General features: G+C 47.5%; 1 protein-coding gene across 5 annotated transcripts in view; it reads left to right on the top strand.

The window, feature by feature from the left end:
* LOC105483914 (janus kinase and microtubule interacting protein 1) overlaps nucleotides 1-14,997 on the top strand; it is a 179,743-nt gene that overhangs the window by 105,075 nt on the left and 59,671 nt on the right. For all 5 annotated transcript variants that reach the window (XM_011744997.3, XM_011744996.3, XM_024793414.2 and 2 more), the window contains 2 exons: nucleotides 11,452-11,661; nucleotides 12,138-12,257. In XM_011744997.3, coding sequence (XP_011743299.1) covers nucleotides 11,452-11,661; nucleotides 12,138-12,257 — 330 coding nt within the window. The remainder of the gene's footprint in view (nucleotides 1-11,451; nucleotides 11,662-12,137; nucleotides 12,258-14,997) is intronic.

The following is a 14,997-nucleotide window of genomic DNA, read 5'->3' as shown; positions in this document are numbered from 1 at the left end:
CTTCCTTTCTTCTTTCTTTCCTTCCCTTCTTCCTTCCTTTGCTATTTCTTTCTTTTCTTTCATTTCCCTCTTTCTTTTCTTTCCCTTCCTCCCTACCCCCTCCCTCCCTCCCCCACTCCCCCTTCCTTCCACTTTTCTTCTTTCCTTCCTTCCTTCCTCCCTCCCTCCCCTCCCTCTTCCTTTATATATTTCTTCTATCTTTTTTCTTTTTTGACAGGGTCTTGCTCTGTTGCCTAGGCTAGAGTGCAGTGGTGCAGTCACAGCTCACTGCAGCCTCTACTTTCTGGGCTCAAGCAATCCTCCCACTTCAGCCTCCTGAATAGCCAGGACCACCTATGCCCAGCTAATTTTTTTGTATTTTTTGCAGACACAAGGTTTCCTCATGTTGCCTAGGCTGGTCTTGAACTCCTGAGCTTAAGCAAACTTCCCACCTCTGCCTCCCAAAGTGCTGGGATTGTAGGCGTGAGCCACTGCGTCTGGCTGTATTTTTCATTTTCTGTAATGGATCCGCATTCCTTTCCTAGTAAGAGTTGTATTTTTCATTTTCTATAATGGATCTGCATTCCTTTCCTAATAAGAGTTAAAACTTTAGTTTTAAAAGAGTGCCACTGTTGGGAACTAGTTGACAAGGTAGGAGGAATCAAGGCCACCTTAAGGCCTTGGACCTGAGGATCTCAACTAGGAAAAGAGGGGCCGATGGGCCAGCCTAGGCTGGGTGCCTGCAGCTCCTGAGAACCCAGGGGCGCCGGAGGTTGGTTGGTTTGTTTACTCCCAGGACTGTCTGCCAAGCCCTCTCACTGGGGCCGAGCCCTCTCACTGGGGCCGGGCTGTTTTCTCAGCACAATTCCTCCTGTCGGTTGGGTAGGAGTGGCCCACTTCTGGCCTTCTCAGTGGCCCTTTCGCATCTAGCTTGAGGCATCTGGGAGATAAAGGAGAGTGTTTTCTTTCTTTTTTGCCAGAAAATTATGGAAGAGAGTCTATATATTTTCCGGGTGCTCCATTTGGTGAGCACCTGCTCTGAGCTAGACCCGGGGCTAGCACAGATTGTTTGAGATTTTATTTTATGCTTTTATAAAGCCATAATGGTTGTTTTTAAAACTCATGAACTGAGAGTGGCATGTGTTCGATGCATGTTCCCTATATAGATGCCTGCTGGGCCAGCCTCTCAGGGGAGTGGTGGAGGGCCGTGGCCAAAACCCTGCCTGGCCCTCTGCAGGGAGCTAGCAGTCTATAGGGGTGACAGGTGACACCCCCTCCCATGTGATCTCAGCTTGGGAGGTGAAGGGCAGGACATCTGGGGACTGCCCGGCCCAGCCGGGGCAGCAGAAAAGAGGGAAGATGCAGCCTTCCTGGGCAGGTGGGACTCTGGAGCCCCGGGCACAGGTTGACCAGACACATCGTGTGGTGGCGGGCAGAGGCACCAAGCCAGGACTTGTCCCCCACCAACTCCCACCACCTGCAAACCTGGCTCCTTCTTTGAGGAAAGTGACCTCTTCCCAAGTAAGTATCATTCCTCTCTGGAGACAAGATACTTTTCAGGGCATAGCAGCCACACGTCCCTGTACAGGTGGACATCATTCATTGTACTACGGGAGGTGTCTGGTTCAGGACCCTGAACTTTAAGAGACTGCTGACCTTTATGAGGCGACTGCTTTGCGTAAGAATTCGAGTGATAGTTTCTGAAGCTCTCTTTTTGGGACATCTCATTGGGTTGGTTATCAGCCTTGGAAGAGACACATGATCTGGACTTGCTGCCAATTGCTGCACATTAATAGTAAACAATCAGTTTAATGGGAGCTGGACACTGTTTATAGTCATCCATGGCAATGAAATTTGCTGTCGGTCAGAATGGCCCAAGAACACATAGAGCCCTGGGCAGGACAGTTCCCCCTCAGCTGCGTATTTATTTACTGAGTTGTAGAGAAAAATAAGACACGGTTCCAGGCAGCAAAGAGCTTACAGTTAACAGGAGTGTGAGCAGATTATTCTAGTGTGAGCAGGTCAGTTCAGCAATAGGACCATGCAAGCCAAAGAGGCAGCAGCAAAGAAGAGGATGTGGTCACTTCTGTGGGTAGATGCAGGAGTCATTTCACAGAGGAAGTGAGATCTGAGCTGGGTTTTGAAGGATGCATAGGCGTTTGTTAGGTGATCCTATGCAGAGGGAGAAACACTGGCAAAGGTTTGGAAGTAATAGGGCCATGATGTGATCATTTTAACCATATCTCTAAAATAGCCATGATGACATCTGATACTTGAATTCCCAGTAAAATACCAAATGAAAATATAATGGAATCCTGTTGTCAAGTACTGGAGACTTTGTTTTCTTACTTTTAATAGAAGTTTTAAAAGTGTGAAGTATTTCTGGCAAAAGATATAAATGAGATCATAAACAAACACCTGTGCCCGCCACACAGTAGATGAAGTGTCACAGGTAGAATCGAGGCCCCTGCACCTGAAGCTGGGGGAATGACTCCCAGGAATGCGTTTCTGATTCTATCTCCTATGCGTGTGATGATGACTGACGTAGTGGGTCTGAATGAATGCTGAAAACGTTTTCTATTCTCTGCCTTCCGATGACTTGGGGTCAAGGACCCGCTTAGAAGGGGCCATGCTTCCCTGCAGACCTCACCATGGTGGGCACTGAGAGCTTCAGTGGCAGAATAACGACAAAGGGTATTTTGCTTATATTCTACCTTTTCCTCCTATAGACTTTCATAGCTGGGCAGAACAAATAATGTTCTCTCAATGGCTTAAAACCCACCTCTGCCAAGCCCCGCGCATTCCCAGAGGAGCAGGAAGGGGGTGTGGCCATGGGGAGGGGAGCCTGCCGCTGCAGGGGGTGGTGCTCTGGTTTCCTCTTGGGCGTCGGTACACAAGTCCATTGGCAGGAAATGGTTCTTCACCCAGTGTCTCATTTTGTAGCACAGGAAGGAGACCCAGGGAAAGTGAATGACTTCAGAGAACAGAAGTGCCTGTACCCACACTGGTCCCCTCTCACTGACAGTACAGGGCTCCTCTGTTTGCAGGTTGTGGGCTGGCCAGGATTCTACCACACCTGGAATGTGCTCTTCAGGTGAGGATGGCTGGGAGGGAGGGGGCAGGACACCAGTGAAAGGCACTGAGAGTATTGCTGGGGAAGAAGGGAGCTCTCTCTTTTCATTTTCTTGCCTTTTAAAAAGTCCTGATGATTTGAGGATATAGTCATCTATTCCCCACCCTCAATATCAGAAAAACTCTGAGATTCCAAAGGTTCTTAGAAACTAAGAGCCTCCTGGGGAGGTAGTGAGTGTCCCAGCATGGGGAGGGTGTAAGCTGGGGCTGGGGGCCCTTTGTGGGAGGTGAGATGCTGGAAGAGATTTTGGGGCTGGAGGCAGGTGACAAGACACCCTTTTAAAGTCCTCATTCAGCTATAGCCTGGGTCCCACAGTTGGTGACAAACCACTAGTTCATGCCTTAACCCCATACTGTGCCAAGAATGGCAGAAGAGCTGTGTCAGTTTAAAATTTCTAATTTATAGACAGTGCAAGCACACCAATACTGAGTCCTCAGGAACAGTTTCCAGCCCCTTTTCTCTATCACGTGTGTTCATGGGTGTGTGTTCGGGGGGAGTCATCACATGGTGGGAAGAGAAGCCTTTGGAGAGAGGCAGCCCTGGGTGATTCTGGGTTCCCCGTTTGTTTGCCACGTGACCCTGGGACAGGTGGTTACTGTCTCCAAGCCTTTAGCACTTCACCTATAAAATGGGGTATTCCCATATCTGCCGAGAGTTAGAATTAAACAAGCAAGTGAGCTAAAGCATCTAGCAGCTTATAGTTTCTGTAATAGGATACCTGTAAAATATGTTCCTCTGTTATAGGAAAGATGTATATGTAAGAGAAGTAAAATGGGGGAAAAAAATCCCTGTGTATTTGCACAAGAGACGGTTTGAGCTTAATTTAAAATGTAGCAGGGATCTAGTATCATAAAGGCTCCGTTTCCATTTCAATGCCAAACAAAAATCTCCCCCATTCAGGTATCTCATTGTGTGGATGGTTTTCACCCAAAATGGCCCACTTAGGAGAAGGAGTGAAAAGATCAAATGTCCATTTCTCCTATTCACCCACACCCTGTCTGATAAATATCACTCCTTAAGCAAACCTGTTGCCCATGGCAACATATTCAGGAGATGGGCTGCCAGTTTCATTTCTTTGTCAGCTGGATTGGATTAGAAATGCAAGAAGGCTTTTAGACTTTTGTCTACACATTAGGATGCCTGGTAGTAAAAGTCAAGAAGAAAAGATGGTTATGGTCAACATGGGGCAGTGACACTCTAGTTTGAGGTGGTTATGGTCAATCTGGGGCGGCAATGCTCTAGTTTAAGGCAGTTATGGTCAACATGGGGCGGTGATGCGCTAGTTTAAGGCAGTCATGGTCAACATGGGGCAGTGACGCTCTAGTTTAAGGCGGTCATGGTCAACATGGGGTGGTGACGCTCTAGTTTAAGGTGGTCATGGTCAACATGGGGTGGTGATGCTCTAGTTTAAGATGGTTATGGTCAACATGGGGTTTTGACACTCTAAGGCGATCATGGTCAACGTGGGGCAGTGACGCTCTTGTTTAAGGTGATTATGGTCAATCTGGAGCGACAATGCTCTAGTTTAAGGCAGTTATGGTCAACATGGGGTGGTGAAGCTCTAGTTTAAGGTGGTTATGGTCAATCTGAGGTGGCAATGCTCTAGTTTAAGGCAGTTATGGTCAACATGGGGCAGTGATGCTCTAGTTTAAGGTGGTTATGGTCAACATGGGGCAGTGACGCTCTAGTTTAAGGTGGTTATGGTCAACATGGGGCAGTGACGCTCTAGTTTAAGGTGGTTATGGTCAATATGGGGCAGTGACGCTCTAGTTTAAGGTGGTTATGGTCAACATTGGGCGGTGATGCTCTAGTTTAAGGCACTCATGGTCAACATGGGGTGGTGACGCTCTAGTTTAAGGCGGTCATGGTCAACATGGGATGGTGAAGCTCTAGTTTAAGGTGATTATGGTCAACATGGGGTTTTGACACTCTAAGGCGATCATGGTCAACGTGGGGGAGTGACACTCTAGTTTAAGGTGGTTATGGTCAATCTGAGGTGGCGATGCTCTAGTTTAAGGCAGTTATGCTCAACATGGGGCAGTGACGCTCTAGTTTAAGGTGGTCATGGTCAACATGAGGCAGTGATGCTCTAGTTTAAGATGATTATGGTCAACATGGGGTTTTGACACTCTAAGGCGATCATGGTCAACATGGGGCAGTGACGCTCTTGTTTAAGGTGATTATGGTCAATCTGGAGTGACAATGCTCTAGTTTAAGCCAGTCATGGTCAACATGGGGCAGTGATGCTCTAGTTTAAGGTGGTTATGGTCAATCTGAGGTGGCAATGCTCTAGTTTAAGGCAGTTATGGTCAACATGGGGCAGTGACGCTTTAGTTTAAGGTGGTTATGGTCAACATGGGGTGGTGATGCTCTAGTTTAAGGCGGTCATGGTCAACATGGGGTGGTGATGCTGTAGTTTAAGGCAGTTATGGTCAACATGGGGTGGTGACGCTCTAGTTTAAGGTGGTTATGGTCAATCTGCGGTGGTGATGCTCTAGTTTAAGGCAGTTATGCTCAACATGGGGCAGTGACGCTCTAGTTTAAGGTGGTCATGGTCAACATGAGGCAGTGATGCTCTAGTTTAAGATGATTATGGTCAACATGGGGTTTTGACACTCTAAGGCGATCATGGTCAACATGGGGCAGTGACGCTCTTGTTTAAGGTGATTATGGTCAATCTGGAGTGACAATGCTCTAGTTTAAGCCAGTCATGGTCAACATGGGGCAGTGATGCTCTAGTTTAAGGTGGTTATGGTCAATCTGAGGTGGCAATGCTCTAGTTTAAGGCAGTTATGGTCAACATGGGGCAGTGACGCTTTAGTTTAAGGTGGTTATGGTCAACATGGGGTGGTGATGCTCTAGTTTAAGGCGGTCATGGTCAACATGGGGTGGTGATGCTGTAGTTTAAGGCAGTTATGGTCAACATGGGGTGGTGACGCTCTAGTTTAAGGTGGTCATGGTCAACATGGGGTGGTGACGCTCTAGTTTAAGGTGGTTATGGTCAATCTGCGGTGGTGATGCTCTAGTTTAAGGCAGTTATGGTCAACGTGGGGCAGTGACGCTCTAGTTTAAGATGGTTATGGTCAACATGGGATTTTGACACTCTAAGGCTGTCACGGTCAACGTGGGGCAGTGACGCTCTAGTTTAAGGTGGTTATGGTCAACATGGGATGGTGATGCTCAAGTTTAAGGTGATCATGGTCAACATGGGGCAGTGATGTTCTAGTTTAAGGTGATCCTGGAACCCATACTGTGTGGCCTATGGCTTCTGAGAAACCCTGGTGTGGTGTTCTGTTAGTTTCCTGGGGGCAGCTCTAACAGGTGTCCTCTTCTTTTAAGGATGCCAGTCAGTGGGTTTAGGGTCCACCTTAACTTGGTATGACCTCATCTTAATGGGCATCTTCATTTCATCTGCAAAGGCCCTATTTCCAAATAAGGTCACATTCTGATTTTTGGGGTAGACGTAACATTTTGGGGGACATTATTCACCCCACTAACTAATTACCACACACTTGGAGGCTTACAACAATGACATTTATTTTCTCTTCAGCTCTGGAGTCCAGAAGTCCCAAATCAAGGTGTCAGCTGGGCTATGCTCCCTTGGAAGGCTCTAGGGTGAAAGTGTTTTCCGGCCTCTTGCAGCTTCTGGTGTGGCCGGCAGTCCTTGGCATTTCTTGACTTGCAGTTGCACCACTTCAGTCTCTGCCGGCACATGGCCTTCTAGCCTGCATGTCTGCATCTTGTCCTCTTCTTCTTCCTCTTTTTTTTTTTTTTTTTGAAATGGAATCTCACTCTGTTGCTCAGGCTGGAGTGCAGTGGTGTGACCTCGGCTCACTGCAACCTCCACCTCCTGGGTTCAAGCAATTCTCCTGCCTCAGCCTCCCAAGTAGCTGGGATTACAGGCATGCACCACCACACCTGGCTAATTATTGTATTTTTAGTAGAAACGGGGTTTCACCATGTTGGCCAGATTGGTCTCAGACTCCTGACCCCAGGTGATTCACTTGCCTTGACTTCCCAAACTGCTAGAATTACAGGTGTCCTCTTCTTTTAAGGATGCCAATCAGTGGGTTTAGGGTCCACTCTAACCTGGTATGACCTCATCTTAATGTGCATCTTCATTTCATCTGCAAAGGCCCTATTTCCAAATAAGGTCACATTCTGATTTTCGGGATAGACGTGACATTTTGGGGGACATTATTCACCTCACTACAGGTACCAAGAATGAGAATGGATGTTGGGATAGTGGCCTCTGCTTCAGTCTTTGAGTCCCCCAAACTTTGCAATAAAGTGGAGCTCACAAAATCAGTCATGGGTCGGTGGGCTTGTTTTCACTGAGATATGTTTCCTGGTATACTTGACTGCCGAGAAACAACCAGACTCTGTTCCTTCGGGGCAGAGGGGACAGTGAGGGCTTGGAGAGGACAATCTGCATTTGAGTCATGGTTCTGCTGCTAACTGGAGTGTTAGCACTGGGCCTCAAGTTTGCATGTAACTTGGGGTAAATGATGTCCACTTTGAGGATTTAAAGACTCAGAGAGTGTCTTTTAAGTATAAAATAGTACCTAGCTCATGCTAGCATTGAGAGGAGCGATAGCCAACATCAAGTTTGTCATTCTTTCCTGAACTCTGTTGATTGCGATTCTTTTGGTCACAAGTGACAGAAATTCCATATCAAACCAGCTTAGGCCACGGGAGTCTATTGGCTCTCCCAACTGAAGTCATGGAATTTGCTGTAGGAGCAGCTCCAGGTGCACTAACGATGTTATCCAGGATCCTGGGTTCTTGGGCTCTGCTCTGCCTCCCGCTGTGTCATTCCCAGGCTGTGGGCTTTCATGCTGTGTTGGGGGGATGCCACCACTATGCCAGGTCCTGTGTTCTTACACCACACCGCCCAGAGTCCCTTTCTCAGCTCCTAAAGAAAAACAGGAGGATCCTGGCGCTGCCCTCTTCTGGCCATTGGTTCTGATTGGGTTGTGCATCCATCCTGAAGCAATTACTGTTGGGGCTGGGACATTTGGGTGGCATAAGCCAATCAGGGACTGCCCTGGGAACTTACAGTGGTGTTAGTTCCACCCCTTTCCTACTGCACATGCTAAGACTGGGTGTGTGGGAGAAGGGGAGATGGATGCAGGAAGGAAGCTGAGGGATGTTCCATACGGTCAGGTGAGCAGTTCCAGGAAGCTCAGGATTTCATCCGGGTCCCAAGGGCAGTGAGGTAGGATCACTGAGAGCTCAGCTTGTGATCCAGGAGTAAAGTCAGTGAACTGTGAGTGTGCCTGCCTCTTGCTACATGAGCTTGCCAGTGTCTTAACCTCTGGGGCCTCAGGACTCTCATGCTGGCTCTGGAACGTGTTCTGCATTGGCCGGCCGGCCATTTCTAGATGCCGTCTCTGCTGTTTGAGAATATTTTCTAGGAAACTTTCTTGTGGTGGCTGGGGCAGAAGCCCTCTGTCTCACTTACTAGGACAAGGGGGAATTGGAGCTCCTCCAGGTGGAGAATTTGGGATCCTGGAGATGTCTTGCTCGCGATGGTGCTGCCTTTTGTGGGGAGCTAGTGGGGGCTTCACTGCAAAGCTGACACTGAGGGGCAGATGAGAACCCTCTCTTACCCATGATGGACAGACTATTGGCTTGCAACACCCTTAGCTGCCCCTACCAATTTCCCTCACTTTGATGTTGTTATTGTTGTTTTTCTCCTCATAGCACAAATCACTCTGAATCGCTACCATGTCTGCTTATTTAATATGTTTATTGCCTACTCCCCCGTCCCGCAGAATGGAAGCTCCCAGGGCAGGGAGTCTGATCTCTTTTGCTCACTAATGTTTCTCAGCACCCACTGATAGTGCTTAGCTCAGTGTGTGTTGAGTTAATGAAAACGTGCTTGAGCGAATTAAATGAATAAGCTCCTTCTGCATAATGATTTTTGCTTTGGGGTTGGCATCTACCTTGGCAGTGGTGTTTTCAGCATGTTTAAAGATTCCTCCTGTGCAACGGACGGTGCTCCTACCCATTTGGAAACTGCAATACTCGGGATTTGGGATTTGGCCCAAGCAGGTAGATGCTGGTGGACCATCACCAGGGAGAACAGTGGGCACATTCAGCGGCTGCTTAGGAGAAACTGCATGGGGCACCCATTGCAGGGGCCAAGAGATCATCCTGGCCGATGGAAGCAGCCTTTTGTCTTCCAAAGAAGGTGCCTCAGAGAGCTCTGAAGTATAAATTAGTACCTAGCTCCCAACTAGCACATAAGAGAGAAGTGATACCCCTGGCAAGTTTGTTGTTCTTTCCTGAGCTCTATGTTGATTAGGATTATTTTGGTTGCAAGTGACGGAAATTCCACATCAGAACTGTAGCACTGTGGTACTTGGCTGGAAAACCTGTCAGTCTGGAATCTAGGGGTACCATTTCCTTTCTTCTCTCATCGCTATGTAATTTTTTCAGTTTTTAGCGGTCTTCTTTTAAAATAAAATAGCCTCGTGTTACCTAGGGGCTAGAAGAGATTAAGAGTGGCAGCGAACACTGATGGCGGGCTTGCGATATGCCAGGCACTGTGCCAGGTTCTTCCCATGGTTGCTCCAAAGCTGCTCAACAGTTAGGCAGAGTTGGTTCTAAAGTCTTCTTATTGTCCACATTTTACAGAGACAGAAGTTGAGTCAGAGAGGTGGCCCAACCTGCCCATGGTCATATGGTAAGGGTTGGGGGGTGGGTGGGATTTTAGCTGGTTTCTCTCTGCTATCAGAACAGGGCCCTTCACCTGAATTCTCTGCTGTGGCAGTCTGTGTCTGAAATCAAGGCATATGATTTAGAAGTAAGAGCTTTGGATCGTAATCCACTGAAATGTAACCTGCTACATGAGCGGGCTGAGCAGGAGGAGCCTTTGCGTCTGTTTCCTTGCAGTTGCTGCAACAAATACTCTCAAACTTCATGGCTTAACATGACAGAAATGTGTTCCCATACAGTTCTGGAGGCCAGGAGATTGAAATCAAGGTGTCTGCATGCCCACACTTCCCCCTAAGGCTGTGGAAGAGGATCCTTCCCAGCCTCTTCCTGATGCTGGTGTTGCTAGCTGACCTTGAGTTCCTTGGCTTGAGGCCGCGTCCCTCCAGCCTCTGCCTCCATCCTCACACGGCCTTCCCCTCTGTGTCTGTCTTCTCCTCTGATAAGGACACCAGTCATAAGGGCCCACCCTGCTCCAGGATGACCTCATCTTAACTAATTGCACCTGCGGTTACCCTCTTTCCAAATAAGGTTCCGTTCTGAAGTTCCGGGAAGGCCATGGGTCTTGGGGGGCTGCTATCTAACCAGGACAGTGCCCTCACTGGAGCATCCAGAAAAAGCCAGAGTGGATGACCTGGGGCTGACACTTCCTCTGCATACTTTTTTTGGTGTGGTTTCCGCACTGTCACCCGGCCCACTGTATTGAGCCTGTGTCCCTTCTGACACTCCCCCGTAGGAAGGCTGGACAAGACAGGGCTGGGGGTGAACTGAAGATTAAGTTCAGGTTTGTAGGTGGGGAAGCTGTGGTCCCTCCGAGATCCAAGCAGAGGTGTGAAGCAGCCAGCTGGTTCTGTGATTGTGGAACTCAGAGAGAAGTCAGGGCTGAGGCATGTGTGGAAGATCTGCTGCATCCGTGGGCTTGATACCATTGGGAAGGACCCGGCTGCCTTGGAGAGGATGCAGAGTGAGAAGAGACCTGAGCCTTGGAAACTCCAGGCTTCCATGACAGCCAGAGCAAGACAGTCTATAAAGAATATAGAAACTGGGAAGTGACCCTGGGGAGAGGGAACAGGAGGTCATGAAGTCAGGGAGTGAGTGATGGAGTCAGGGCGGGAGGACAGAATGTCATCTGGTGGGTTCGGTGGCCAGGAGAGCACTGGTGACCTTGGCAGGAGCTGTCTGGTGGTGAGTGTTGGGGAGCTGTGGCCAGGCAGGAGAGGGTCAATGACTGAGAGGGAGACATGGGCCTGGAGACGGAGAGAGAAGCCAACTCTGCCAAGAAGCTGAGCTGCAGAGGCGTGGCTGGGGGCTGGCAGTGTTTTATTTTATTTCATTAACATAAGAGACACAGGAGCATACGTTGATGTCAGTACGTGTGTCAGGTTGAATATATATGTGCCTTAACCCCTAGCTCTGTCTCCTCTGTCTTGGGGCAGTGACAGGGAACAAGCCCTGGGCTGTGGGCTATGCTTGCTCTGCATCTGGAGTTTACTGAATTCAGTTGACTCAGGCCCGAGACACTGCTTTGGCCTTTCCCTGGGCTGAAGGCCCCAAGCAGGGGAGAGATTTCCTTGGTCACAAGCCCCTAGGGCTGACTGCTTATTCTTTCTCCTTTTCAGATGGATGAGATCAAAGGGAAAGACCGCGTGATTCTGGCCTTGGAGAAGGAACTTGGCGTGCAGGCTGGGCAGACCCAGAAGCTGCTTCTGCAGAAGGAGGCTTTGGATGAGCAGCTGGTTCAGGTCAAGGAGGCCGAGCGGCACCACAGTAGCCCAAAGAGAGAGCTCCCGCCAGGGATTGGGGACATGGTGGAGCTCATGGGCGTCCAGGTGAGGGGCAGCAGCTTGTGCCAGCCTCAGGCTGGTCCCCCATCCATTTACGGGGCATTCTTCTGGTCAGCCACAGAGGACACTGAGGCAGCATGTATTCATTCATTCACTCATTCACTCAGCATTGGAGGGGATGTTATAAATTCCTGGATAAATTCCTGTTATAAATTATAAAGTGCTGGACACTGTGTGAGGTGCCGGTGCATGGTGGCCTTTGTAAGAGATGCAGGGTGGGAAGGGCCTGATCACAAGGTCCCCAGGAGCCACGGAAGGATTCGAAGTCTCAGTGGCCTTCTAGGTGGAGTCTTCCGCAGGTGTGCAGTGGCCTTGCGTGTTCCCCACCTTGCTGTGTGGCATGTGGGCCCCTGAATAAGGATCTCACCCATTATGTCATGTGAATTTTCTAAGAAGGCTCCACACAACTTCTTCAAAGTACATTTACGTCTTGACTTTTTTTTTTTTTTTTTTTTTTTTAGGATCAACATATGGACGAGCGAGATGTGAGGCGATTTCAACTAAAAATTGCTGAACTGAATTCAGTGATACGGAAGCTGGAAGACAGAAATACGCTGTTGGCAGATGAGAGGAATGAACTGGTAAGCAGCCCTGAGAGACAGGCGGTGCCTCACAGGGTGCAAAGAAGGGGCCCCGAGTCCCCGAAACATGCCCTGCACAGAAAGTTAATGCAGAGGCCTTCTGGTTCTCTGAACTTAACTTCTTTCTTCTTTTTGATTAAAAATCTAACACATGCTCATTGAAGAAATCTCTTACTGCCATTTGTTTTTGCAGGAACTTATCTTGAGCAAACAATTGGAGAAGTTCCATGAGAAGCATGGAGAGGATGTTCATTGCAGTGTTGTTTATATTAACAACCCAAACGAAACCAAATCAAAAATTAAAAAACAAAAAAACCCGATTGTTCAATACTAAAGCATGGGGCATAGTGATCATGGAATATTTATACAATGAATTCTAGACTATCATTAAGATTGATGATGGAGACCCTATTTAACTGACATGGAAATGTGTTCGTAGTAAATTAAATGAAAAATGCAGTTTACAGAACAATAATACATTGTCATCATCTTGAATATTAGAAGTTATTCTTTTTTTTTTTTTTTGAGACAAAGTTTTGCTTTTGTCTCCCAGGCTGGGGTGCAATGGCATGATCTTGGCTGACTATAACCTCCACTTCCCGGGTTCAAGTGATTCTCCTGCCTCAGCCTCCCAAGTAGCTGGGATTACAGGCATGCACCACCACGCCCGGCTAATTTTGTAGTCTTAGTAGAGATGGGGTTTCTCCATGTTGGCCAGGCTGGTCTTGAACTCCTGACCTCAGGTGATCTGCCCACCTCAGCCTCCCAAAGTGCTGGGATTACAGGTGTGAGCCACCACACCTGGCTAGAAGTTATTCTTTTAGGTGGTGTAATTATGGGTAATTTTAATTTGTGCTTATCTATTTACTTTTTTGCATAAAATTGTATATACTTGTAAACTAAAACTTATACATTACTTGTAAAAATAATGAACATAGACTTCTGGTTAAAAAAGAAATCTCCAGTAAAAATAGCAATGTCATGAATATGTTTATATTTTCTGGATAAGAGCAAAACTAATTTTTATGTAATGGCAGTTGATACATCAACTTCTTGACAGATGCCTCATAACTTTTATGTTTATTCTAATTTCTATTATGAAGGGAAGTATATCAGAAGAATATTTGAAAAAAATGAGTGGTGAACAGCGTCAATAAGTATCACCTCTCCACAACTTTAACAGGATCAAAATAAATTCGCTTCCTTCCAGTATTTTTAAAGGCTTTTTTTTTTTTTTTGCTTTAATCAGACTGTACATCTAATATTATGTCTCCACTCTTCATTTAAATATTTATAAGCTCATAAATACTCATGAGCTGCATAATAGTTTACTGAGTGGATTAGGAAAAATCATAGGCTTCTGGAAACATGTCAGATCAGACTGAAGTAGTTAAAAGTAGAAACTGATAAGTTTGCCAACGCTTCAATCTTTTGTTTTTTTTGAGGTGGAGTCTTGCTCTGTCGCCCAGGTTTGAGTGCAGTGACATGATCTCAGCTCACTACAACCTCCACCTCCTGGGTTCAAGTGATTCTCCTGCCTCAGCCTCCCGAGTAGCTGGGATTACAGGCACTTGCCACCATGCCTGGCTAATTTTTGTATTTTTAGTAGAGATGGGGTTTCACCATGTTGGCCAGGCTGGTCCTGAACTCCTGACCTCAAGTGATCGGCCTGCCTCAGCTTCCCAAAGTGCTGGGATTACAGGCATGAGCCACCGTGCCCGGCCTCAATCTTAAAATCGTGAGGTAACTACTGCTAGTTTGGGGTGGTTCTTACATGTTTTTAACGTTTAAATAAATACCTTGAAACCCACCAAGAGACTTTTTATTTTTATTTTTTATTTATTTATTTTTTTTTGAGACGGAGTCTTGCTCTGTTGACCGGGCTGGAGTGCAGTGGCCGAATCTCTGCTCACTGCAAGCTCCGCCTCCCGGGTTCAAGCCATTCTCCTGCCTCAGCCTCCCGAGTAGCTGGGACTACAGGCGCCCGCCACCTCGCCCGGCTAGTTTTTTTTTTTTTTTGTATTTTTTAGTAGAGACGGGGTTTCACCGTGTTAGCCAGGATGGTCTCGATCTCCTGACCTCGTGATCCGCCCGTCTCGGCCTCCCAAAGTGCTGGGATTACAGGCTTGAGCCACCGTGCCCGGCCGAGACTTTTTATTTTATGGTTATGAATTGGGATTTTTTTCCCCTGCTGTGTATTGTTCTGCAACTTGCTTTTTTCACTTCATGGATCAATTACAGCACTCCCCATCAGCGCTTAGAGATCTGTCTTTGTCTTTTTACCGGTGGCTTAGTAGTCCATTGTGTGGAAATACCATGGTCTGTTCAACTCTCTTCCCAGTGGTGGATCTTTAGGCTGTTGCTGCTTTCTGGATTTCTGTGAGGTGCCACATGCCTGTAATCTCAGCACTTTGGGAAGCCAACGTGGGCAGATTCCTTGAGCTCAGGAGTTTGAGCCCAGCCTGGGCAACATGGCAAAACCCTGTCTCTAAAAATACAAAAAATAATTTAACTGGGCACAGTGGTGCACACCTGTAGTTCCGGCTACTTGGGAGGCTGAGGTGGGAGATCACTTGAGCCCAGGATGTCAAGGTTGCAGTGAGCTGAAATCATGCCACGACACTCCAGCCTGGGTGACATAGTGATACCCTTTGTCAAAATGACCCATGTCATTTTACCTACCTTCTGTCTCAAAAAAAAAAATGCCATGTAGAAGATACATATGGGTCTTTACTGACTT

The sequence above is a fragment of the Macaca nemestrina genome, chromosome 3 (assembly GCF_043159975.1).
Source record: "Macaca nemestrina isolate mMacNem1 chromosome 3, mMacNem.hap1, whole genome shotgun sequence".
Lineage (NCBI taxonomy): Eukaryota > Metazoa > Chordata > Mammalia > Primates > Cercopithecidae > Macaca > Macaca nemestrina.
The sequence above is the reverse complement of the archived record's forward strand: the minus strand, read 5'-3'. Positions and strand labels throughout refer to the sequence as shown.